This window comes from Carassius auratus, chromosome 27, assembly GCF_003368295.1.
Source record: "Carassius auratus strain Wakin chromosome 27, ASM336829v1, whole genome shotgun sequence".
Lineage (NCBI taxonomy): Eukaryota > Metazoa > Chordata > Actinopteri > Cypriniformes > Cyprinidae > Carassius > Carassius auratus.
The window spans coordinates 14,411,381-14,439,127 of NC_039269.1; the positions used below are offsets into that span (position 1 = coordinate 14,411,381).

General features: G+C 37.1%; 2 protein-coding genes across 4 annotated transcripts; one reads left to right on the forward strand and one right to left on the reverse strand.

Annotated features, from left to right (window-relative positions):
- Positions 1-184: 184 nt before the first annotated feature.
- LOC113045589 (tyrosine-protein phosphatase non-receptor type 11-like) lies at positions 185-25,581 on the forward strand. Of its 3 annotated transcripts, none has more exons than XM_026206032.1 (16): positions 185-340; positions 10,327-10,449; positions 15,747-15,941; positions 16,909-17,101; positions 17,186-17,302; positions 17,796-17,909; positions 18,282-18,378; positions 18,513-18,592; positions 18,739-18,894; positions 19,627-19,758; positions 19,979-20,133; positions 20,310-20,377; positions 20,465-20,616; positions 21,033-21,133; positions 21,505-21,624; positions 22,644-25,581. In XM_026206032.1, the coding sequence occupies exons 1-15, from the start codon at positions 327-329 to the stop codon at positions 21,584-21,586; spliced, it is 1,779 nt and encodes a 592-aa protein (XP_026061817.1). In that variant the 5' UTR covers positions 185-326; the 3' UTR covers positions 21,587-21,624; positions 22,644-25,581. The 3 variants fall into 3 exon arrangements, with proteins under 3 accessions (XP_026061817.1, XP_026061816.1, XP_026061818.1); XM_026206031.1 differs by lacking the exon at positions 185-340 and adding an exon at positions 6,151-6,424; XM_026206033.1 differs by lacking the exon at positions 185-340 and adding an exon at positions 6,298-6,429.
- On the reverse strand, positions 25,136-27,747 carry LOC113045590 (RING finger protein 223-like). Its single transcript, XM_026206034.1, has one exon. It carries the CDS (start codon positions 27,213-27,215, stop codon positions 26,571-26,573), a length of 645 nt encoding a protein of 214 aa, XP_026061819.1. The 5' UTR covers positions 27,216-27,747; the 3' UTR covers positions 25,136-26,570.

Consider the following 27,747-nt stretch of genomic DNA (forward strand, 5'->3'; position numbering starts at 1 on the left):
CTTGAATTTTTATAGCGTAACTAATGATTTTCTTCTTATGTGGCAGAAATGGGCTTCCATAATATAATACTGATGGCTAATGGCTTTCTAATAACCGACAAGTTTTGAACCGGCCAGATAAAGTTTTTCCAGTCTGTTATGAGTGTTGTGTGTTCGCTGTCAGTGAGAGGCGGAGAGAGTGAGTGAGAGTCAGGCGCTGTGTGACGCCCCTCGCTCGCGCTCGGTTCTGCTGCAGTGACTCGGCGAAGGCAGGATCATTTTATCACACTTTCCCCTTCAGTCCGCTCACACACACTTTTAACATCTGACAGCACCCCAGGACGGCCATGACGTCTCGAAGGTAAGCTGAAGGCTACATTATAACAGCAAGAGCGGGTGCTGATGGTTACTGTTACTGTATGAATGAATCGAGCTCGACGCGCAGCTCAATGAGGCTCCTGGTCCTCTCCGGCCCGTTATAGCTACTGTAAATGTGTTCGCTTCGCTCAACGATTTTATACAAAAGACTATTTAGGAATAGGTTTTTTCTTTCTTTCTTTCTTTCTTTCTTTCTTTCTTTCTTTCTTTCTTTCTTTCTTTCTTTCTTTCTTTCTTTCTTTCTTTCTTTCTTTCAGTAGCATATGTAGATTGTAGGCATCGCTCTCGCCTACCGGATGTTGAATGTGAATAATCAGCGCAAAGTCACTGTAACAGTTTCTCTCTCTAATGCAGTATAAACTGTGCTTCATTAGTTTATTGAGGCGGTTTATTAGGAGATGTATGGTAATTCCCTCCTACTGTATTTACTGTAGTCTACCTCGTGTGCTAAAACAATCATTTAAAATATTAAGAGAAATATGCACTCAAGCGCTAATACAAATCTGTAAATGTAGCTGCATATAATTTATTATTGTAAACTCTTGCCTTCCTTGTTATCTTGTGATATGTTTAACAATGTTGAGAATTTATCTAATATTTTTTATTTAGGCCTATTTTTATTTTATTTTTGGTGGGTGGTGGGTTTAGATTTTACACTGTATGTTTGAAATTCCGTGATTATTTGCATATGTATGAGGTCAGTAAAATTGATTGGACAAATACAGCACGCGACCTGTTCTAACAATTGTTCGTACAGAAAAGTGTGTAAACAGCGCGTGTAAGTTTCGACTACTGTACATTTAGTTATGAATATTTAAGGTAAGAGGCATTTTATAAATAGTTGTTGCTAAACATTTCTGGTGTAGGGTTTTAAATTTAGCCAAAATTAAAAGACTTTAACCCAAGGATAAGTGTGGTGTGATGCTTGTTTCCTGAAGTTGGACATATGATTTGTATATTCTGAGTGTCATATCTGCATAAACAGAGATCTAGAGATTCATTGGGTTAATGCATGCACACAAAGAGCTGAACCACACACCAGTTATTGTGAGAGTTTGCACAGGTGGCCTTGGTTAAACAACATACAGTATGGAAACAACACACTTTATGCTTGCACTATCCTTGCACTAACCGTTAACACAACATGTTCTAGGATTCAGTGCTGGTTATGGCTTCACCGGCAGCTTTCATTTGTCAAAGTAATAGTCTGTTAGCCTTTGGCCTTTACTCTGCCTTTACATCATCTGTTATATAAATAGTTCTGCTGTCAACAATTACCATTGACTATTATTAGCATCATTAGATTATCATTACTGATGTCCTTCTCATCTCATTAAAGGAATAGTTCACCCATGCATGTTAACTTGTGTGGCTTTATTATTTATAGAAAGAGAATGTTGACTGAGGCCATCATCTCTTTTTGTGTTCCACTGAAAAAAGAAGGTTGTACAGTTTTAGAAAAACGTGAGTAAGTGATGACCCTTTAACTGGTATGAAAAGTGATCTCAGTACATAACAGAGGATGAATCTGTCCAATGTGCTAAAGTGGCAGGGACCTGAACTGTGCATTTTGCAGGTTTTTCAATTATCTGTGCTATACAAACAGGAAAATGAAAAATTATTTCAATAGATGATTTACATATATTACGCTTACAAATGTTTTATTGTTCACAAGAGGTTTTGCATAGAGGAGGCCAAACAAAGTTACTTAGCTCAGTGTTCATGCATATTTAACATACTAGAGAACATTTAAACTGCTCCTAGTTTTTGTCCAAAAGAGATTTATTTTTTATTATTTTCATGTAATGTAGAAGACTTTTTCTTGGTTACTAAGCCCACCTGCTATATTTTCAATTATTCTCACTTCTTTCTTTCTAGACCATAAAGCATCTTTTGTGTGCAAGTGTATAAGCGTGTACAGGAAAGAGGAAAAAGGAAGAGATTGCTCATTGCGTGGTTATTTTTGTATGGTCATGAAAATATGGGGTCATGAATATTTTGGTTGCACAAAAATAGTCACCTGTTGCCAAAATTTCCACACTAAGTTTCTTTCTTTCTTTCTTTCTTTCTTTCTAAAGCACATTTAATAAGAACCATGAGTTGACCAAAGTGTTGTACTTAATAATTATGAAAAAAGGCAAATATATTGATAAGCATATTTTCAAACAATGCACCTTTGTTGAAACTGATCAAATGTTTTCCATCATTCTGTGATTAATAAAAATGTATTTGAACAGCATTTATTTGAAATAGAAACTGTTTAAATTGTATGCATCCTTGCTAAATAAAAGTATTAATTTCTATCAAAAAACAAAACAAGACAGTATGTCAGTATTTAGGGTATGTCTGAGAGTTTGACTTGTTTGTCTGAAAGTAGAAAGGACAGGACTGATAGTGTTGTGCTAAAAATTCACAGACAGGAAAACTGCCTTCAGTGTGGTGAAGTGAGATAGTCTGTCCAAAATTTCCAGGAATTCTGCTAGTCGTTACCAAAGGTTTTTTCTTTTTTCTTTTTAGTCATCCGTTTCTAATCTTAAAGCACCAGGATCATCATAGTCAACATTTTCTTTGTTATATTGACATAAATATTAAAATTGAAATCTAAAGTGTTACATATCATGGGTTGTTTGATGATTATCATTTATCATTTTATAAATGAACCCTTAAAAGCAGTCCAGCAGACTGACAGCTATCCAGCATGGCCCTAAACCCACATTACTTATTAATCAAGGAATTATTTCACATCAGATCAAATGTAGCATATATACTGTAGATTAATGTCTCCATAATCATGATATAGATTATGAAGGCAATGTATTAAGTATATGGATGTACTTCATTTCATTGTTCATATCATAAATCATCGCTTGTTTATTTTTCTCCTAGACACCATTTTTAGGGTGCAAAGCCAGGTCTTGATGCAATTCCAGGAGGCTATTTCTATTGAAAGGGTTGTTATCAGCTGTCAAGAACTTGAATATGATCGTTGACGTTAGATTTTGTTTCACGTGTCCTTGGGCTGTCTAACCTAGGGCAAGTTCAAAAATGGCAACATATTTCTCCCTCAGTAAGGGGAGAGAGAGACTGCTACTGCGTATGTACCATAGTTATGTATGCGAATTGATTTGACATTACATGTACGTGCTTGGGGACTTTTGTTAATCAATGAACTCACACTTAAATAACTCAGATTCACTGCCGTAGATTATTCATAGCTAGAACTGGGTGGAACCTCTATACCCATGTCTGACACTATATGTGTGTGTGTGTGTGTGTGTGTGTGGGTGGGTGGGTGTATTTAATATTTTCTCTTATGCTTTCCATTGCTAAATTGATTTGATCAAGTGTACAGTAAAAACAGGAATATTGTGAAATATTATTACAATTTAAAACAACCGTTTCCTATTTTAAAATATTTTAAAATCAAATGTATTCCTGTGATGACAAAGCGAAATTTTCAGCAGCTGTAACTCCATTATTCAGTGTCACATGATCCTTCAGAAATCATTCTCAGAATTGAACAAAAATATATTCAGCGGGGATGCGTTAAATTGACAGGAAAGACATTTATAATGTTACAAATTATTTATGAAATAAATTTAAGCTGAAGAAGAGATGAAGTCAGATGAGACAAGCGACAGGACCGTGTGTGTTGGAACTGACTCAGCGTGTCACCGCTAGACTGACATGTGGCAGCATAATCAGCTTTTCTATAAATATCAGTAACGGTTCCAAAATCCAGCCAAAGGGCCCTGTCTGCCCCCAATATAGACGCAGGGGGGTCTTTGAAGCTGAGTTGGAGGTACTATGTATAGTGCTTTTTGTCAGCGAGCCTGCTGCTTTAAATAGCCAACTGTGTTGAACTTGAGACATTATGTAAGAGGGAAGAGGCAGCTCAATGTGTGCGCGTGGGCCTGTGTGTTTCCCCTGTCAGAACACTTTCTGCCTGATAACACTCGCTCTCTCTCTTTCTAGCCCTCACTGTACAAGCTGTTTGTGCCCCCAAGTTATCATAAAAAAGAGAGGCTCTGCTGTCACTCCACAAAATGTGCCGATGTGGATGTGACAAAAGAGGACTGTGGCCATTCCTGTTTCAGATATTTTGAATCTCATTTCCATGTTGGTTTTACTATTACTAAAAATGCCATTGTTTTTAAACTGCATTCAGTGTCTGTTGTTTTCGTTCATCTTGTTGGAATTTATTATTATTTTACGTTTTTTTCCCAGAGTTCTTTGTTATTTTTAACAGGCTGCAGTGGCTGTTAATTATTAAGCCAGGAGAGAAAGTAGTGAATTTATTTTATCAAAGAGGAAGCTAAAAGAACAGAAGAGCTCTTCCTTTGGATTCTGACCATTATAACACTAATGGCCTCAGATTGCATTTATTGGGTCCTTATGAGATTGTTTGGGACGGTTTAAAGGGAAGTCACAGGACAATGTTACTTCCATGATGAAGCATTAAAGAGAACTGATAAGATTCAAGCTGAAGTGTACTGCTTTTGACCATAAAACCTTACTTTGTGCCCCAGTTTAAGATGTGGAGATGGCCAGAAGTGAGGCATTTGTAGGTTGATTCCTTGAAAGTGTAAAAACTGACTCTTTGGCAGAAAACATTAGTTTTTTTTTAGCATCCTGGCATAGCAACATTGGCTCAAGCCTCAAACAGTGATGTGTATTAGGAGCGTCTGAACTGTATGTTTGTCCAACCAATGGCAGATGGCAGGAAAATCTGTCTTTTTTTTCTTTTTTTTTGCGATTATAAAATGACACACTTCAGCTTTAACTAAAGCTTAGGGTTTAAACTCTTAATATTTTGGACCCATGATATTGTGTCCAGCTCCATTCTGGGGAAATCCTGGAGTTTTCCTGGCACTAAGGCCTGTCCTATTTCTCTCTGTCCCATAGTGACTCATGCCAAAGTTCTTCTGTAATTAGAAAAAAGCTTCATGACCCTGACCAGTGCAATTTATTCATGTGTGTTCTCCATCTCTTTTAAAATCAGTCAGACATTTAGCTACAGAATTACTTCATTACTTGGCAAGCATTTTTCACTTATGCAACCTACAGTAGCAGAGCACAGTGTTTGCATAAGCTGGCAAGTGCACGCGTGCAGGAGCAAATCATCCTTCAAACTTATTCGTTAGAAACTGTTGGGTTTATAGCAGCTTTGTCTCATAAAAAAAAATTGATTACTTTATCTCAGAATATTTGTTTTCGGCAGCACTTGTTTAGTTTAAAAGTAGACATTTCAGGCTTTCTATAGATATCTCTCTCATGTCTCTTTGTTGAGTATTCACGGAGTTACAGTTCATTTTAATGACATGTTTGTAAATGAAGATCAGAGCACACAAAGGCTGTAGACAGCGCACCTTGTTTGTTTATCTTTATTTTATAAGTGCACTTAGGTGTTTTGTTATTATGTCTGTATCCCAAAAAAAGTAGACCCTTTACAGATTTGATTGATGTATTGCTCTTACGATCTGTACGATTAAAACTGAGAGTGTAATTTAAGTTCTTTTCGGGGTTATCCAGAGAAAATGACTCAAAATGCATATATGCGTTAATCGACTTCAAAGGGTTAAATACCCAAGCCGCTCTGAATATGATCTTGTAATGTACTATTACATTTCTCTGTCTTGTTTTCATTTGTTTTCTTTTCTCTTGCCTTCATCGGTGAGTGCAGTATGTGCAGTGCTGTTTTTTTCCAAAAGCTGCCACTCTTCATTTAAACCTAATGGTAGCAAAGATAAAGATAAGGGGTGTAAGAGTGTGTCAAGCAGCATGGCAACGCTGCGTCACGTTCAGAGAGAGAGAGAGAGTGAGCAAGAGAGGAAGGGGAGGCAGGAGGGATGGACAGTTGCTCAAAAGCTGATTGTACTGGCTGGCTTTCCTATCAGGGCAGCTCACACGCATCCAAATCCCAGATTAAACACCCCCAACTCTCTTTCCAACCAGCAGCACTCCTACAAGTCCCTGCCCCCTCTCTTCCTCCTTGTGTAACTGTACTGAGCGTGGATTACCAAACTCTGAAGCAAAGCAGGGGCTCTGACAGGCTCCGAACAGAATGGTGAGGTAGGAACATGAGGCATTAGTTGCTGTTATCATTTGTTATCCGGACTATGCCGTTTTCACATGCAACTGCGCTACGCTTTTCTTTTGGTGCCACTGTTTGTGCAGGAGTGTGTGCGCACTTTGCAGGATGGTTTGCGGTTTGTTGTGGCTGTGTGTTGTGCTCCTGGAGAGCTGCTGGGAGCTCAGTGAGGCTTAGAAGTGACCTGGTGCTGTTCGTTCCTGTGTGCAGATCCTTGCCTGAATGTCTGCATCCATACATTCCCGTTCGAGTAAAGGACCAAACACTCTCCATCACAAGAGAAACCTGTCCGTCTGGTGTTTTTTGCTACTTGCAATCTTTATTTTTGTTATCGTGAAATTGAGAAGTTATTGTTATCTGTTCCTATAGTTTCAGAGAACTTTTTTTTTTTTTTGTGAAGGGCTGAGAACAGTTTTGGGAACTGAAAAGAAAGGTTAAGGGGTCAGACTAAGCCCACTATCATTGTTTTATGAAAATGCATAACAGCTTAGCTGGGATAAGTGACACCTCCTATTTTCCCTTTATGTATTTTCTGATGACCTCAAATTCCACAATTATCTACTAAGATGTTTACCAAACACAGACATAAAGAGCAGACCTAACTGAATCAAGTCTTTGATGTTGTGGGTTGCATAATTGTACATATTCTAATGAATTATTTGAATGTCTCCACTATCTGCTTTTGAAGAAATAGTGTAGTATCATGCTAGAGAGCATTTCTATCAGTTCTAGCCCTTTCGTCTCAGTGTAGTGTACAACACGACATACATTGATACATTCGTCAAATGTTAACACTCACGGGACAGTGCACTTCACCATCACAAAAGTACATTATTTGCATGTGCTTTAAAGCCTTGCCCGTTAATTCAAACATTTCATTCTGACATCCTTTAATGTTAATAAAAGAACAAAACAGAGAGAAATCACTCACTGCTCTTGACTGAAAAATGTTTTACAGCTGCTGTAAGAATCAGTGTAGGATCGTTTATACAGTGTATATAATGTTTTGTTTTTATATTTGTTCATTTAATTTCTTGAATGATACTGCTAAATACACCTGAAAAATAATATTTGTATATAATGTGGATTTGTAATGTTGTTCTTATTTTTTATAACAAAGATAAAATAATTAAAGATTTTTATCTTCAACCACTTTTTAAAAAAATCTTAAAAAAAAAAAAAAACATTTTTAGCTTTGTTTTTAAAAAAGGGAAATAGGGACATTTTTGGCTGTACTGCTCAGACAACTTGCAAAAAAGTAAAACCAACATGACAACGAATAATTTTTTTTTTTTCCTGAAAAAAAAGTTATATATTTTTGCCATATAGGCTCAGTTAAATATTAAATATTCTAAAACAGAATATTCTGGTCCATTGCTTTAATGTTGAAAAAAGGATATTGAGCCCATGTATTATCAGCTAATGTATGATGACATGTTTATCTACACAGCACAGACCACATTTAGTGCTATATCTTTATTTCAGTTCTTCATGACACATGAGGCATGTTAATGATATTATGCATTTTATAGATATATTAAAATATCTCTTTTGTGTATGCCCTGTACACTGTTTTTAAAAAAGAAAAAAAGGCAGCTGTCAGTTATCAAAAGTTCCCTGTAAAAAATAAACTTATACAGGGTGGCAATAAATTTCATAAGGTATATAATTTCATTTTTTTATCTTATATGTTAATATACTGTTATTAAACAATTAAAACAATTGTAATTTTCAAAAACAAAAATGAATAAACATGAATAGACAGTACATATTGTTATACACACAAACACAAAAAAATTAAGATTACATAATTAATTTACAAAAAACATAACTTTAGCAACATTTTAATGTAAACTTTCTTGTCTTGTTGAAATATATTCAAATTTTACAAAAAAAGCTAATTCAGATGTTTTACTTCCAAAACCCATGAATTTTGCAGATTTTTTACAGTATAATTATGTGAATTTTTTAATAAATTCATATAAAATATTTTTTTCACTATATATGATATGGTAACTTACTTATGGTAAGCGTTTCTTTTTTGTTACAATTACAAACCTGTGCATACATTTGAGTACAAATTTGTTTCTATGACGTACTGTAGCTGCTTGGACTTGCTTTTCTGAAAGTCACTGTCAGGAGGAAAAGTGCTGACTGAAATGTCAATGAATTATTAATCCAAATACATTGTAATATTTTTGCTTAAGTGGCAAACTTTAGAAAAGATAGGGAAGTTAAGGACTATGTATAATGATGATGTGACAGGAGGGGAAAAATGGACCTTTTGACAAGCATACAATCATAGAAGCAGTGAGTCATGATGAGAAGGAAAGAGATTCAGAGCTCTCAACATCCCCTCTGATCAGTGAAACCGTGATTACCAAAGCTCACAGGTAGTCTCCACGATACGATACGATACGATACAACGTCAAAGGTGCTGAAACACTCCCTCTGCAGTGAAGAACTGGAGGAAGTGAGTGATGCTCACTTGCTCTGTGTGGAAAGATGGAGAATAGTGAGTTAGAGTTTGAACTCATGACGTAATATGCACAACTGTTCATTAAATACAAGTTAATCTTTAGACAACATTTGAGGAATTCTGAAGAACATTTCGAGTTGTCCACAGTAATGCACCAGGACTTTAAATCTTACATTTCTTTGTCGTGCACATGTCTTTAACTCTGTAAATCTCATAATGCTATTGTTTCGTATTTGTCCCAGATTCATATCTAATATATGGACCATTCCATCTCAAGTGCTTTTTTTCTTTTTTTCTTTTTCTCAAGTGATTTCTTTGTCACCAAGGGAATGTTATCGCTGGCTTACATATAGTTGAGTTTTTGAGAATTATTTTCTGTAATAAAGAAAGCCAGATTCTGCTCCACTTGTATTAAATCTAGAATATTCATTTAATTCATGCATAACAGAATTACCTTAAATTTAACACTTGAGAATTTAATAATACAGGAATTATGTATAAAATTTCTTAAAACAGAGAACTTTTTGTCAGTTTTGGCGAGCAGGAGAGACTTAAACTTTAAGAAATCTTGCTGACCTAATCCTGTGTACTCTAATGTATATAATAGCAATCATACAGTGTGGTCAGGATTTACCCTGTTCTGTCAAGATGAAAGTAAGTGACCCGCATGCGGTCACTTAAAGAGAGATTAAGACATAGGGCCCCTAGCAGGCAGCCACGCTTAGAAACAGCACACAGATAAAATTACTCCTGACCCCTGGATGGCCATTCACAAAGCCTTCTCACGTGAGGGAGCCGGTGTATGAACAGACGGGCTGCAGGCAGCCAGACAGCTGGGGCTCAACACTAACCCAGATTACACATGACCTCTCGTCCCCTTCCACCCTCCCAATCAACCCTGAAGGATTAGGAAATAACTTTTCAAACACAGCAATCGTAAGTGATTAGAAATGGCATTCGCCTTGAAATTGGACACAAATATACCTATGGATAAGCTTGCTTGATGACATCACTAGAATGGGTGTGTCAAAGGGGAGGAGCCAAAGAGTTTCGGAGGGCCATGGGATGCAGAAATGCATATATATTTTAGATATATTTATATAACTTTATAAAAGTCTTTATTATAACTTTGGATTGATTTTTTGCATCCTTGCTGAAAAAAGTAATAATTTCTTACTGACCCCAAACATTTCAACAATAGTGTGTAAAAATGAAGCATACATGTTAGAAATGCAGTAGAGAATGCTGTACTGGTGACTTTGTCAGACCTTAGCCTCTCATTGTACGTTTACAAGTGTTAGCAATATTTTTATGAGTTTTGATCATGAGATGCTTTCTTAGCTATTGATGATCAGGGCTTGTTGTATCTGCTGAGCATGTCATTTTGCTTTCATTTTAGGTGGTTTCATCCCAACATCACTGGGATCGAGGCAGAACACCTGCTCCTGACACGGGGCGTCCATGGCAGCTTTCTAGCAAGACCCAGCAAGAGCAACCCAGGAGATTTCACTCTCTCTGTCAGGTCGGCATGTTTACTGTCCTGTTATGTGCACTCCTCCACATCTGCCCCACTTCGCTTCTACTCTTCAATTCTACAGGACTCTTATGTCGGTCATTAGGTTTTTTTGGCTTGCTTTGGATTGTGAAGTTTAGCATGAATTGCATCTCTCCTGTTAAATGTTTATCTATGCATTATTGATTTCTTACTTGTTAGTCTAGCTGGCTGTTTCCATGCCTGGTAAAGCATTAAAATGCTTGTTTGTGTCACAGATTTCTGTGTCAAGTCCACATTTGTTTAATGCAGTGGAAACTCAAGAGATTACTTCATAAAATACAAACACAATAGGGAATCTTTACTATATAGTGAAACCATTGGCATTATTACATAATAAATTGCATTGAGTCAAAGCACATCGAGTATTACAGCAGTATTGTTATTGGTTGCTATAAGTGTTAGATGTTTGAACATGGATGACAATAATAAATGGCACTTTCCCTCCCATTTTCCAGAAACTCTGCTTTTAAGTTGCCCCTGAGCTGGTGTTTAAGCATTACAGTGTCAGCTCATAGAAGGTCTGTGAGCCATTGCAGCTGCTTGTACGATGAGTGATTGGAGAGTCGGTGGACAGGGAGAGAGAGAAAAACAAGCTTTCATAATAGCTTTAAGATGTGGAGGCTATGGAGCCCCAGACCTGCTGTTTGTGGTTATGGTGGTAAGACTCTCACTGTATCTAATGTTCTTCATAACGCAGGCCACGTGGCTCAGCTCCACCACAAGCCTTCAGGCCGGAGCCCTGCTGCCTGTAGACTGATTTATCTGGCCAGCTGGGAAGCAATGAAGTCAGCTCGTTCTGATTATCAGATGCATTGTATATACACAAGTTAATAGTGAAGGCTGTTGATTAGTGTATTGTTGGACACATGTTTTGTGCCTTTCAGCACCAAATTACTGGAAAATATACAGACATACATCTGTTCCAAATACTAGTGAGCTCACTACTGCCTATGTAAGGAGCTGCCTTCATACAGTAACTATCAGGAAATCTCATAAGTAAACAATTTGGAACGCACTGCATAGGTTTCAAATCTGTGCAGCACACAAATAAAACTCCACAACTCTCATTTGTTTTTGTTTTATTTTGACATCAGCAGACTAAGAACTATTTTTATTTATATTTGCCAGTATTAAATTAAATCATCCACCATCTTGGATTTTTTTTTTTTTTTTTTTTTTTTTTTAAATTGTTGCAGTATATTCTTTAATTGCCAACAACGTTTTCTGTTCAAACAATGGAATTGTATTGTTTTTGTTATTCCAGTTGCAGAATTAATGCAGAAATTATACTTGACCTTTAATATTTTTGCATAATATTTAATATTGTTTTTGGCCCACATTCCTATTTATGTAGGGGTCAGTCCATCTGAAATGCTCCAAAAAAAGTCATGCAGTTAGGCAGTTGCAATTGTCGAAAAAAGTAAATACATTTATATATGTATTTATTTATTTGAATGATAAACAATTTGTATTGTAATTGCAAAACCACCCATTTTTACTTTTATTTTACTTTACTTTTCACTTTATAAAAAGCTGGTCAACCTCCATTAGACAAGTTGAGATGGACTGATCCATATTCATTATATGGCACACTGAAATTCTTCATTCTTATTGGTCAGCTGTGTCAAGTTTTTGTGTTATTACTGCTAAACATTGACTGTTGTCCAAATGACTGGATCGTCATTTGAGGTTTTATTGTTCTCTGTATTCTCACATGACTTTTTAGGACTAAAATTAATATTCATGTCAAGTTCCTGATTACCCTTTCAAGATTTTTTTCACAATAATAAACTAGCAGATCCGTGACACATTTCGTGGCTTACAGTATGAACTCAGTAAAACAAACAATTAAATAAATAACAATAACAATCAAATAATATATCATAGCAAGTGTGTTTGGAATGTAATGAGCAAATTTGTGGATAAAGAAGCATAAAATTGACCTAATGTATCAGTACAATGCAGATATCAGCTGAAAGCAAAACAGGTTGCCTCACTGCCATTCTGCCTCTCAGGCCTAATGTAGATCATGTATATAAGAACGTAATTACAAAGTTATGAGGCCAAATGGACACCTAGGGACTCCATCGCATTATCTCCCCCTCCTCCATGCTTCTGTTTCTCTTATCTGTCTCTCACCATTTTTCCTGGGTGGAAACTATTGCTCAGTGTCTGCTCTATTGTTAACCATTAAGTAGCAGACAGAACGCTGGGAGCCGAGTCACTGCACTGCAGTGTAACGTATGATGTGTCAGGGCCAGGTGAAATGTGTTAGGCGATGTTTCCTGTCCGGCTGTTATGGCTGTCAGGAGCAGCCTAAAGGAAGTGCCCCTCTGAAACTGTTTTTACATTCACAAAGCATAGTTTGACGCACTAGTTAGGGTTAAACTTTCAGTATTGTGACTTTTATACAGTAGTAACAATCAATCCAGAACCGATGTGAAGTGAAAATTAAATGGAAGTCGTTGGAATTGTCTAGCATTGTATGTAGTGGTCGACCGATATGTGTTTTTTGACAGACAATGCCGATATCTTGGATAATGCCGATAGCCGATATAAAGCCGATATCATTTTTTTATTATTATTATTAATCATATTTAAGAAATTTGAAATCATTTAGCAATGTATTAAAAAAATAAATGTGTAAAAGAAACATACTTATACTTTAGATTACAGTATTTTTCACAAATACATAAATATTTAATAATAATAATGTGTGCCTTTCTATTACTAATCGGCCTAATATAAAACCAATCATTAATACTTTCTGTATACATTAATTCCTTTGTTTAACCGTTCTATCTGATTATTAGACAGACTTCTGTATTAGATAAAACACATCAGCTAAACAGAAAAACATATTGGCCGATGCCGATATATGAAAAATGCCAAATATCGGTCGATATATCAGCCTTGGCGATATATCATTTGACCACAGAAATGTAGAAGATGATTTTGCAGTCAAACATATATTTCACAACCCACTAGTGGTAAATGTATGTTTGACAGTCTGATGAGTTGTACAGTACAACACTGTTGTAAACAGAACTGTTTAATCCATTAGGTCCAATCTATAGGATATACACTTTGCTAAGCCTTCCTTATGTATCATCATGTCACACAGGATGAGGTAGTCTCCATCTCTCCATCACAAAAATATGAACATTTGAAGAATCACATGATTTCATTCATCATATATTTTTGTTTTGGCATCCTAATGTAAAATAATTGTCTGCATATGTGCCGCCACATGCAGTTCTGGAAAAACAGATATCACTTTAGGCAACCTAGATGATGTTCTGTAGATCAATTTTTTGGTAAAAGTTGTTATAAGACTCAACAGATGTTTTCCTTTGTAGTTAAATTGTCTTGTGTTACTTACATCAGCAAGATTCTGAAAATCATACTTAAAATTAGATTTAAACCTTGTATTATATTGCAGTTCCTAATAAAGTTACTGGTGAGTAACTCACTCATTTCATTTACTCAACCAAATCAATTTGACTTAATTTGGCAATTGGCAAGTGTTATTTTTGGGCCCTGTGTGCAACACTTGATTGTGTTAAGGAAAATAATCTGGTAGAAAAAAAGATGAAAACTATGCCAAATTCATTCCTGAGTTTCTCTAAAGAAGAAGAATCACCACAGAAACACTTATGCTCTTCATTCATAAGCATTTGTTGCTACAGCAACAGTGACAGCCTGCACCTTTAAGCGTGGACATGGAGAGGAGCTCAGTCGCAGTATTGTGTTTCTCTTTTGGTTTCTGCAGAGGCTGGCTTTAGCAGGAAAATCAATGATGAACTCATGCTCGAAGATAAAATTCAGCAGGTGTCCTTGAATCTGACTGTAGCTAGAGCTCAGTCATTCTACTCTGACTCATAGCATGGTACAGCCTCATGCTCATGATCGAATCACATTCACACATTCTGAACATTTACATTTGAGTTCAAGGCATCTGACAGGGTGCTGTAGGTCTAGTATAAAGATTTTTATGTGTGCCTATATTTTAGTGGAAGCGGAGTGTAGTTGTCTCCACAAATGTCCAAAAAAAAAAAAAGAAAAAAAACTCTTGGAGAAATCTAGAGATGTCTCAGTTGTAAAAAATAATTGTTTGAATTTTATATAAAATTATGTAATTTTATTTTTGTTTTATTTTGTTCACTGTTATAAAATAGATTTTTGTAGACTTGATCTTTTTCCAGTGTTTTTCTTTTGAAATGTGTGTGTGTGTGTGTGTGTGTGATTGCATTAGTAGCTCAGCCAGACCCAGAGCACAGAGCTGCTCATCTGCTGCAGTCAGCAGCCATTAGCCCCACACTGCTGAGACACCGTGCTGCACTGCCTCCTCTGTTACCTCCATAATGCAATTACACAGTGGAGAGTGCAATTTCATGAGCCAGGCCAGTGATGGATAGAGCGATGAATGCCTAGAGAAAGCTAGAGAAATGAAATGAGAGGAATCATGGTCTCATATTAGATCGGTTGCTGTTTTTCACTGGATTTTGTTTACTGTAGTTTTATGTGTGTGTGTGTCTGAGCTGCATTGCTGTAGGTATGATCTGCTCACGAAGCGTTAAGTTGTGGTTTTGTGCCCGAGCACAGCTGATTATATCTATGCAGGTGTTCCTTTCTGCTTTTTCCATACGCTGCCATTTAAAGCTGCTGTGCAGTTTTTGACGGTTTTGATGACAGTATACCTGAAGTCTACTAAGAGTAATTTTCCATTAAGTATATTCAATTTGTGATTTTGGCTGCTACAAAACATTTAGTCCCTCTTGTTTTTTTTTTTTTTTTTTTTCAAAATATCTAAGGTCACTTGTCTTAGTAGAAATGAATGTCTTCAAAAACAGTGTCTTGGCATTTTTCTCAAATATAAATTGAGCATTGCATTTTACTGTAAGAAAATAAATAGGAAAATAAAACAATTTAATTCATTTGCAATGATGGCTGCATATTTTACAGCTAAAATGTAATTTTATGATGGCTATATAAATGTATAAAAGCTTTTGCTGGCAAATCATGGCCTACAGTGCAGATTTAGACATTTGAATTTGTTTATTCATGTTTAAAAGCTATGTCATTAATGTCTGCTAAATAACTGTACCATTGTAAAACATTTACATCAGCATTTAATGTGTCATTTTTTTAAATGCCAACCTCCTAACTATTGTCTTTTCCATCTTTTCCATCCTGTCTGTCATCCCTCATGTCCTCCCTCCCTGCATTTTCCCTGTTGTGTCCCATCTGTTTGTCCTGGGTAGGAGGATCGATGAGGTCACCCATATTAAAATCCAGAACTCGGGGGACTATTATGACCTGTACGGAGGGGAGAAGTTCGCCACGCTGGCTGAACTGGTCCAGTACTACACCGAGCAGCACGACCTCCTGCGGGAACGCAATGGAGATGTCATCGAGCTGAAATACCCCCTCAACTGCAAAGACCCCACGTCTGAGAGGTACGGCAGATCCACCCAGAGCACTTAGAGCTTGACAGTGGCATCAGTGTGGGCAGAAGAAATCCTGCCCCCTGGTGTTCAAACCCCAGAGAGGGCTGATTACTGGAAAGAAAGAGTAGCAGACTAATGGTTTGTTTGTCAGACATTTACTGTGCTTATCTTGATTTCATGACTAACAGTTTGTTTTAGCGCTGTGGAACAGGCCCTTCGTTGATTCTGTTTGATGTTTATGTGTTAGCGGTCCAGTCTCATTCTGGAATCTAGTGTACTTTGTAACTTCCTTCACCTAAACATATTTGGGTTTGTTTAGTGTTTATAGGGCTGCGACATCCTCTATGTTGTGAAATCAAAGTGAAATATTTCTGCACATAAAGGATAATTGATGAAAAACATATTTACGTTCAAAGGTAGTATGTGGTTCGTTTTTGTGGTTTTTCCAGTTTGTGAGCGAGTGCCTCCCACACATATCCTCATATCATGACAGCTCACACCGTCTTTACATTTGCAAGATTTCTATGAACACCCCTGTTCATTTTCCGACCACAGACTATAGTTTAGAATATAGTTTTCTATAGTGAAAGTTGGAAATGTGCATTTCATGTAAAAGCGTTTTACTGGTGACAATAAAAAGTAGGCGTTTTTGTGTGTGTGTGTGTGGGGGGGGGGTGCTGCCATTATTAATCACTTACATTACGATAAGAGGGTTTAGATATAGAACATTGCAGGAAACATATGTGTTTAGATGCAGAGATTCTGATTGGTGTGTTTTTGCTGATTTTATGCTATTTAAATGTAAATTTCGAAACACAGATAATTTCATTCATTCATGATTTCTGAAAGATCATGTGTCACTGAAAACTTGAGTAAGTGCTGCTGAAAATTCAGATTTGCCATCACAGTAAAAAAAAATGTTTTGATGCACTTCTTGTATTTCTGTGCCCCATTGTTGTGTTTTACCGCCCCTCAGGTGGTATCATGGACATCTCTCAGGGAGAGATGCTGAAAAGCTTCTTACGGACAAGGGCAAATCCGGCAGCTTCCTGGTGAGAGAGAGCCAGAGTAAACCGGGAGACTTTGTGCTTTCCGTCCTCACTAATGAAGAGAAGCATGAAAACGTAGACCGCAAGACTAAAGTTACCCATGTCATGATCCGTTATCAGGTAAATATGGAATGAAAGCTAAGCATTTTCTCAAGAACAGAAAGCTCAGCCTTTTTAAAGAGATGTTCTGATCTCTTTTACCAGGATGGAAAATATGATGTAGGAGGAGGGGAGAGGTTTGACACATTGGCAGATTTAGTGGAGCATTATAAGAAAAACCCCATGGTTGAGAAGAGTGGAATTGTTGTACACCTTAAACAGGTGAGTAAATCAAGCCTGAAAGCAATATGTTTTTTATTTCCACACAAACAGTGAATTATGAATGCAAAGAACAAGTATGTAAAATAATATACATTAGCGTTCAAAAGCATGGGGTTAGTAATGATTTATTTATTTCGGGGGGTCCAAAAATCTCAGCAAGGATTGATTAAATTGATCAAAAAATATGTTATGTTATAATGTTGCGAAATAATTCAGTTTCAGTCATTTAATTATATATTTTTAACTTTCTATTCAAAATAGAACATTTCAAAACATTTAAAAAAGCATATTTTTTAGCATATTGGATCATTTTTAGAACCTAACATAACTTTAATAACGTTTCTGTATAAATATTTAGTTTAAATTGTTTAGCTTAAAGTGTGTTTGTGCTTTAATCTTTTTTATTAAATGCCACTCTTTTAACCCTCATAACTACATTTAGGTCTTTTTTTAAATTTTCTTGTTTTTTTCTTGTTCTTTTTCTATGTACCAGCCATTCAATGCCACAAGGATAAATGCAGCGAACATTGAAAACAGGGTACGGGAATTAAATAAAGTAGCTGACAACTCGGAGAAACCCAAGCAAGGCTTCTGGGAAGAATTTGAGGTATTTCTGTCCATATTCATTCTTCTACTCATACTTTCTGTTCATCATGGGATGTGATGATTCAGCCCAGGTTTTGTTTGAAAGAATAGACAGCTTACTTTCCGTTGTAGTACACTCATTAGACCTCAGAGGAGTGTTTGATATGAGAGTTGTTTATAGAAAGCCTATCTGCTTGCTGACCTCTCAAACTGCAGTTCCTGTTGGGTGGTAACTGTTTAGTTTAACAGGACATTCCTGCAGGGGGTGCTGACTTAACACAACGTCTCATTACACCGCAAAGTTAGAATGAATACTTTTCAAGCATTCGTTACTTATTACGTGGAACAACGTTTCATCCTAACTTTCTTTATCTTGTCCCCTGTGGTTCTGTAGGTTTTACAGCAGCAAGAATGTAAACTCCTTTACCCCAGGAAAGAGGGGCAGAGACCAGAAAATAAAAACAAGAACAGATATAAGAACATACTACCATGTGAGTTACTCTCTTTTATGTAAATTATCTTTCAGATTTCATAATGGACAGATATGTTTCTTTATTTAATGATAGAGCTACAGGGATCTCCAGGGCTCTTGTTCCTGTTTTGATCATCACTTTCTCTGTTGCAGTTGACACCACTCGAGTGCAGATCAAGGAGGCGGATCCCGACGTGCCATGCTCCGATTACATCAACGCTAACTATATCCGAGTAAACCCCCCCGCTTCACTCATAACGCTTACATGTCAATCTAAATGTCATGCTTTTGCTGGGTTACTGGAGCTGTGATCAATAATTATACACACTGTATGTTCCGTATGTTCTTTATAGTCCTCATCGATTGTTTTTTAATTTAGAGCATGAATGAAGAAGGGCGTCATATGGATGAAAGTAAAGTGTTCATCGCCACTCAGGGCTGCCTGCAGAACACTGTCCTAGACTTCTGGAAAATGGTGTACCAGGAAAACACTCATGTTATTGTCATGACAACCAAGGAGATGGAGAGAGGACGGGTGAGGTCCTGCCCTGGATGGAACAATGTTTTGTTTGTTTTGTGTGTGTGTGGGGGGGGGGTTGTTTTTGTGACATATCAGGACACAACTCTGTATAATGACAGGGTATGACACAGGTATTACAAGGAGAGGGTGACTTATGAGGACATGAGCCATGTCCCCATTTTTCAAAAGGCTTAAAAACCATACAGAATTAGTTTTTTTTTTTTTAAGTTAAAATGCACAAAGTTTCCTGTGAGGGTTAGGTGTAGGGCGATAGAATATACAGTTTCTACAGTATAAAAACCATTACACCTATGGGATGTCCCCACTTTTCACAAAAACAAGTGTGTGTGTGTGTGTGTGTGTGTGTGTGTGTGTGTGTGTGTGTGTGTGTGTGTGTGTGTGTGTGTGTGTGTGTGTGTGTAAATTTGTAGGTCATGAAATTAAATTTCACAAGATCTCAAATAATAAAAATATACACAGCACATGTAATTACAAAATGTAAAAAAAAAAAATTTCTTTATTTAACATTACAATAAAAATTTTATTAATTATTTAAAAACAAAACTGGTAAAAAAAAAAAAAGTAAATGTAATTCAAAATTTGTAAACATTCTTGATGCTTAATTTGAGAGGTTTAGTACTCCCTTTCAAAAGTGTCTATAACTGTTTAAATTCAAAACATCACTATTTAACTAAATGTACAACACACATGATTTATTGTAACTGAAAACTGAAATTCTATCTATAGAATAAGTGTGTGCGGTACTGGCCGGACTTAAATTCAACAAAGGAGTTTGGGAAGGTGTGCGTGAAGAACATTGAGGAACACACAGCTCAGGACTACATACGACGAGAGCTTGAAGTCACACGTCTAGACAGGGTAAGAGCACTCTGGTGACAGTTGAGATGATGTAGTTCAGGGCAGGCATGACCTTTGACCTTTTTGTTTACAGTAGCAGCTTGGAGAGCTTACACTTATATTACTTCAGTGATGTGTTATGTTACATTTTTGTACAAGTCCAGTTTAGATGCAGTAATTTTTCTTAATTTTGTTTGATAATCTGATGTTTTCTTTTTTTGTTTTTTAATCTGTAATAAAGAGAGAGCCTCCCAGGTGTATCTGGCACTATCAGTACCTGAGCTGGCCTGATCACGGAGTTCCCAATGAACCCGGAGGAGTCTTGAGCTTCCTAGAGCAAGTCAACAGAACCCAGAGTGCCTTTCCAGAAAGTGGACCGATAGTGGTTCACTGCAGGTATAGCACACCTCACTTATCCCTTTGACTAATGTAGTTTTGAGAGTGCCATAATGATAAGAAACTGCTGAACTGAGTTGATTATATCAGATGTCAACACAGTTGTTTAAAAAGACAACATTTCCCCTCATTGTGTGCTCTATAATCTAAACCTCCATTTGTCACTGTCATTCTAGTGCGGGAATTGGAAGAACAGGCACAATTATTGTAATTGACATCCTTATTGATATCATAAACAGACAAGGTATCTGTTTTATACAAAATTGCCTCTGTATTGAATTTTTTGCCTCTTGATGATAAAAAAATAACACAACTGAACTGAATCTCTAAGGGTTGGATTGTGATATCGACATCCCAAAGACCATTCAGAGAGTGCGCCAGCAACGATCCGGTATGGTTCAGACCGAGGCCCAGTACAAGTTCATCTACATGGCTGTTCAGCAATACATTGACACCGCTCAGAAGAGACTGGAAGAGGAGCAGGTGTTTACACACTTCATTTCACCTGATAATAATGTGACATGTTCACTGACAGGACTGTCAAGAGTTTATCAAAAATAATTATTTGACGAGTTTGAAATGAAGTAAAGAGAACTTCTGCATAAATTTAGCTTTCTCCAGTGCCGTTTGTAGGATATAGTATGCATATTATACACTACCCTTCAGCATTTTGGGGTCGGTAAGATTTTTAAGTGTTTTTGAAAGTCTCTTATGCCCACCAAGCTGCATTTATTTGGCGAAAAATGCAGTAAAAACACAACAACAAACAAAAAACAATTAAATCTGATTTAAAAAAAAATTAAGACTGAATTGAATTGATTGAAATGGTTAACTGAATTAATTAACTTAAGTATTTAACTTAACTTAACTTTAATATTCCTTGTTTTTTTCTTTTACAGAGGAATAAAACAATGGAGAGAGAGTACTCTAACATCAAGTACCCACAGATGTCAAATGCCAGAGCCAAGCCAAACATGAGCTCGTCTCGCTCTTCATCTGTGTGAGTGCTCATTTCCTGTTGTGCACGCATACACACACTTTAAAAAATGGCCCACACAGTGTTGTTACAGGAAAACAGTTAATGAGTTTCTTTTGGTAAACTCTACTATCTCCTACACTTCCTCAATTCTAAATGTATTTATTGCTAAGTGAATCATTTTCCGTCAACAGGGTTCTGACGCTGCTCTGAGTCAGTTGTTCTAGAACAATAAACACAATATGCAATTTCATACAGTTCGTCAAGTCATAAAATGTGTTTGTAACAGTGTCAGTTTCAATTTTGGAACATCCGTTTTGACCCCCTATAATCGAACAGATGTAAATTCAGTCCTCTTTATTTCATTAACACACCTCTTTTCAACTCTTCCACAGAGTGAACGATGACTCTGGCATTTATGAGAATTTGAACATCAAAAATCCAAAGGGCTCCACCAGCAGCAATACCAGGAGATAAGATTCTGTTTGTGGGGTGCTGTCTCAGGAACTCTGGGAGTATGTTTCTCCACCCTCGCTCACACAGTTCTTCGCCATGCTAACGTGCACACACACACACAAACACACACACTTGCATCAAGGCTGATGAAGTTGAAGAGACAGAAACAGAACGAGTAGGAGAAGCACAGTAAGGAACAGATGGGGTGAGAGAAAAAGTATAATCTTACAAAACAGCACTGTATGCCAAATGACCTTAAAAAAATCACCATACTTCAAAGAATACACACAACTACTGATGTTTCCAAAGGTTAGTATGCACTCTAAATACTTACTCTATAAACGAATAAATACATAAAATACAATCTATATAATTTAGTAAAATAATAGCAAAGCAATTAATTTTATTATAAATAATAATTAATTTTATTTTTATTTTTTTTTTAATTCATAGACTTTCTGTTCTTTGTTAGAATGATTTCTAAAAGGTCATGTGACACTGAAGATTGGAGTAATGGCTGCTGAAAATTTTGAATTACCATCAGAGGAATATATGAAATGTTAAAATATATATTTAAATAAAAATCAGTTATTTGAAATGATCATTGAGCAAGGCACTGAACCCCCAACTGCTCCCCAAATGCCGCAGCATAAATGGCTGCCCACTGCTCCGGGTGTGTGTTCACGGTGTGTGTGTGTGTTCACTGCTGTGTGTGTGCACTTTGGATGGGTTAAATGCAGAGCACGAATTCTGAGTATGTGTCATCATACTTGGCTGTATGTCATGTCACTTTGTCTTGCAGAATTTGTTGAAAGACTCAAATGGATGTGTCCTTTCTATACTGACAGCTTGACACAGCCTTTGTAAAAAAAAAAAAAAAGTCATTTGGCATCTTGCTGATGACACCTACATCATTACTATAGCAACCAGTGTACAGTAGATACACCAGATAATGACTCCACTGCCTGAACTAATGCATCAGATTTGACTATTTGCAAAAGAACCATGAAGGATGTGTAAAAGTGGCAGAATTGTTTAAAGAACGCATCCCTGAATGTTCTCTTCATTTGTTTTGCAGTTCCAGAGGTGCTGTGTAGAAGCACCTTATCGTGGAGCAACACTGGATTAAAGCACTGGGGGGAGGGGGGCACCAGCAGCACCTACAGCTGCTCGGCTAGAGATTCCTGTGAAATCTCTGACAGCTCCTCTCTTCATTTCCTGACTTACTACGTCTAAGAAACTCACACTCCAAAACCAAGTGCCTAAGCAGCAGCTGAAATTGTTCCCGCAAAGGGCGCATGACTTGGTGCTTTCTCTCCCCACTTCTTGTCTAACAAGCCTCTCTACGTACACTGCACTAAGCTACATGATGGTTTGTATACGTTTGAAATATATATGAAATATGAATATTTACACTCAGTGATTTAACTTCGGATGAAGCTACTCTCTTTCCATGCGGTCTACGGCTGTTTCCAGACCTTGCTTTGTCTACTGGATGTCATCTACTGTAACCAAAGGCCTTTGATATATATCTCAGAAGCAACAGTTATTTGTGATGCTTGTCTGTGATGCTTGTGGCACGTTGATATAAAAAGAAGAGAAGTACAATGCCCAGCGTCAAGAATCCCCCGTTTTCTTTTCAGAGCATATGAGAGGTGATTGGTCAAATAAAGTTCGACCAATGATTTGGATACAATATGTAAGTAGGTGTTTTAAATGGACTGATCTGGTACAGTCTGGTCGAATCTATACATTATGTGCCAATTAGCAGCCTGTACATCATATTCATAAAAGCTTCTGCGTTGATGCTTTTTTATTGAGCTTTGCCTCCAGGCTAATGAACAGTTGGAGGGAGTCAAGTGCTACTGTCAATCAAAAGCTTATCAACCAATCAGGCTGCCTCTTCATCAATGGGCTCCTTCCTCTATGCGTCTGCTTTCTTGTTCTGAAAACATCAGGTGAGCCTTTATTAGGAAGGGTTTTGTTGGTTTGTTAAGAGTCATTTTGTTTGCAACTATGATTCCCTTAGAGCAATTGTATCTTTTCTTTGTGATATTTGTGAATGTGAATATGAAATCTAGGCCTGGCATTTTTTTTATATTATGCATTTCTTGTTTTCTTGGCTATTATTCCACGTTTTCCTCCTAAGAGACGCATTAAGATCTTTTATCACATATAAACAGGGTATGTGTGTTTTACGGTGTTATAAATGGGCTGATAAAGCTCTTTACGTCAATAGTGGGTTGTGATTGCACTGAGGAGGCCTTCAATTTTTTTTACGCTAAATGAAAACCGTGGTGTTACAAAACCTCTACAAGAGAGGGGGGAATGTCAGGATGCATTTCGTTGGAGACTTTGACTAAAAAGGAGACAGGCCAGATGGCCTGCAGCTAAGATTAAAGAAATAGATTTGTGTAGGGCGAAAAAAGTAATTTAAAACATGGCCGTAATCCACACGTAGCTATTATTAGGTGAGCTCAGCAGTGATGTCATAAGATGTTATATATACGCTACCAGGTCAGTGAGGGTTTGCGGTCAGTAAGATTTTTTTGATGGTTTTTTTTTTTTTGGAGACTAATACTTTTATTTAGCAATGATGCATTAATTTAGCAAAAGTGATAAATAAACATATTTATAATATTTCAAAAATGTTCTATTTTAAATTAAAAAATAAATACATTTGTTATTGTATCCATCAAAGAATCCTGAAAAAAAAATTAAACTGCACAACCTTAGTTTTTAACATTTGATGATAATAAAACATAAATCATGTGATACTGAAAACTGGGTACTTGCACAGGAATAAATTACAATTTAAAGTAGATTCAAATAGAAAATAGTTATTTTCAGTTGTAACAATATTTCACAGTATTTTTGTTTTGGTCAGATGAATCAGGTAATATGTGCAGCCTATATTTGATCATATATTCAGCCTCGGTGATCATTAGAGACATTTAAAAATCTTACAGACTAAAAACTTTTGAGTAGTAGTGTACATCTTGGCTTAGATGAAGCAGGACATAATGTATGTGATTAATCAGCGTGTGACTGTGGAAGTGGTGTTAGTTTTGGCCACATGGGGGGATCTGTGATGTCATGATCGGAAGGGCTACCGTACATGTTCAGAGAGAGGCCTGGGTCTGCTTTTTTTGCACTTGAACGGATGAAATGTTTGGGTTTTATACTAAAGTATGAGTTTGTTAAACGGCCCAGAAAGTAAAAGCAATGCCACTGCATATGATAATCATTATCCATGGAATGACTGACTGATTGAATGAATTTGTGATTTATGAACCTGATCGTGTGACAGCAATGTACTACTGGCATCTGAAACGCTTGGAAGCTGTTTGTCTGCTGTTTAAATTTCATTTATTTCAAACTCTGTGAAAATGTGTAAAGGGTCAAAAATGTAATCACATATTAAGACTTGAATTTCAGTTTGAACTGCTGCAAGGTAGTGTCTATGGCTGTCAGAATGTCCTTTTGTTCGGAGGTGTATATAATGACTACTTTTTGTTCATATGCTATCAGTGTGGTGTTTTGCGTTACAGATCAATCTTTTTTTTTTTTTTTCTGTGGTCAGTTGATTTGTTGTAAATTAAATATTTTATTTGTTTGTTAATACAGTGATGGAAATATTCACAGCCGTTTTGCATATTATTTTAGGATGATGTTAACATTGTTATTACTACTACAGTTATACAAAACATCAACAGTTACAAAGCTTTCTGCTTGCATTATCACAATTTCACACACACAAAAAAAGTATTCTCTTTAAATTTACTTGAATACTATGTTGGTGGGTTTTTTTATTATCTCAGTTGATGATCAGTAGGTTTGATCTGAATCGTGTCGTGGTGATTGTCCTTGTGTGATAAAGACTGTGTTCCCTCTTGCACTGGTTCAGCCTAAAATGCCTTCTGCCCTGAAAGACACAACTGGTGTAAAAACTTGCATTTCAAATGACAATACAGGAATAGTTATTGCATAATAAAGCATACACTGGGAACTTTCAACTAATTGTCTTTGACTCATTTCACCTTGCTCCAAACAAGCAATTGTTGACCCATTTCTTATTTCCTTCCTGCTTCATAATTTCCTTCTCTCTTCAGGGTTTAATAATGAACGACGTAACATTAGTTTATTTGAATAGAAAACACCTGGAAGTAGGAAACTGATAATTCATCCCCACAAAACACACTCAGAGGATCAGTTTACGTGGGTGTGAGCGTGTACACAGGACCAGTCACCGCAGGGCTTGTGTTTCAGATGGTTATTCTTTGAGGTGTGTTGGTTTAACCATCCTAGAGCAGGAAGTGATAAATTAGGGCCACGTGAATCTGTTTTATCATTATTGTACCTATTAAAATTGAAAAACATTCCGTGACACCATTCCTTGAACTTCCTTGTGTGGTTTACAGAATCAGTTCACTTTTTTTTTGTAAACAAAATACACTTCATGGGATGAAATACAATCAAATAAAAAAAAGATAAATGAATGTACAAGTAAAAAAAAAAACATTCTGCTTTCTTTGGATTAAGCTGCAGTTAAATGTACTGTTCTCAAGTCAACTCAAATTTCAATAGAAATGTGTGTGATCATCTGGAAAAGGTTCTCAAAACAGATTTCGCTCATGTTCATGTTGGTAATGCAGATTTGCCATGTTGACCAACAGAAAGCTGCTGTGACTTTCATTTCACATCATGACACTACTGACAATGGACCTTTTTTGCCTGCAAAATTGCTCCAAGAATTCTGTAAAAATGTTGTTTTGATCAATGTAAGCAGACATTTAGCCGTCGATCAGTTTTGTCACACTTGTTCACATGTGCTGTAAGGTGACATAATGATTCCGATACAGTTCTTGAGTCTTTACAGCTGTCCTGCTGCTTGCCTTAACCCCTTGAGCACCCAGCAGGCTTTGCAAGGAGTTATGAATGTACTTTAAACTGACACCGGTCATCCTGATTTAGCAAGTCCAGTAACAATCTAGACATGTCTATCTTATACATTGACTGTGGTAATAGAAGGTGTGGTAGTAGACATCTGCAAGTTCTGGGGCACACAACGCATGGAGCCCGTCGTGACGATGCACTGCAGGGGCCACAGAACGATCCCCAGCAGCAGCACCATGAGGAATATAAATATCACTAAACGCTTCGAATCCATCAGTCGTTCCAGAAGCCCAAGTCGTGGTCGAGTTTGGGAAGAAGATACAGTGCTTTGTCCACTGGCCCCAATATTGACACAGATGCAGAACGCTGGCACACCTGGAATGTCTATTGGCCGCTGATAGCACAGCCTCTCTCCGTCCAGCCACACCGGTTCCTCTTGCTGCTGGTGGACGGGCAGACGACACAGCACCTCCTGGCTGGTGGTCAAAGCCGGAGGGCCTTTTTTGGGGATGGTAGTGGGATGGCGGCAGAAGGGGCAGGAGATTTTTGAGTTTTGGGGGTCCATGGAGGTGGTCATAATGCGGGAAAGGCACTCGAGGCAGAAGGTGTGTGTGCAGTCCAACTGTTTTGGCGTTTTGAAGACATTGTCATAGATGTTGAAGCAGATGGAGCACTCAGGATGCAAGCTCACCCTCTCCAGGTCTGTTTCCAGCGGGACCACCTGAGTGTGCCACAGTGCAGGACTCGGCTCCATCTCACTGGGATATGGTCTTCCACTCTCTTACTCGTAAGGGTTCACTGGAACAAGCGAGACAAACCTCTCAAAATCACCTCTAGGTTCATTCCATAGGCTCTAAAGCAAAACTAGGGCACAGCTCATGAAGTAAACATTTAACGGCAGGTGATTTATGATTGTGTGATTTATGAAGTCATCATCGTGCCTTTGTATGATGCCTTTTAACCAAATAAACTGTGACTTTGAGTTGGTCGTCAGTTTTACAAAGAACGTGTTGCTGTGAATTCATTGTTACAAGCTGTATTGCATTGTATTTTTTTTTTTTTCAAACCATTTGCCCACCTGCGTTACCTTGCTTTAGGCCATACGCTATTAAAGATACTTTTTTTAATTGTTCTTTGTAGAATGTATATTAATTTATTTTTCAAACTCCTTTGGAGTTTTAGATTTTCTAGTTTTTTAGATCAGTATATCGGTTCCTGGGTTGATGGACCAGCACATGGTGTTTTCTAAAGATGCATATATAAAAAGTTCTTAAAAAGGTTTTCAG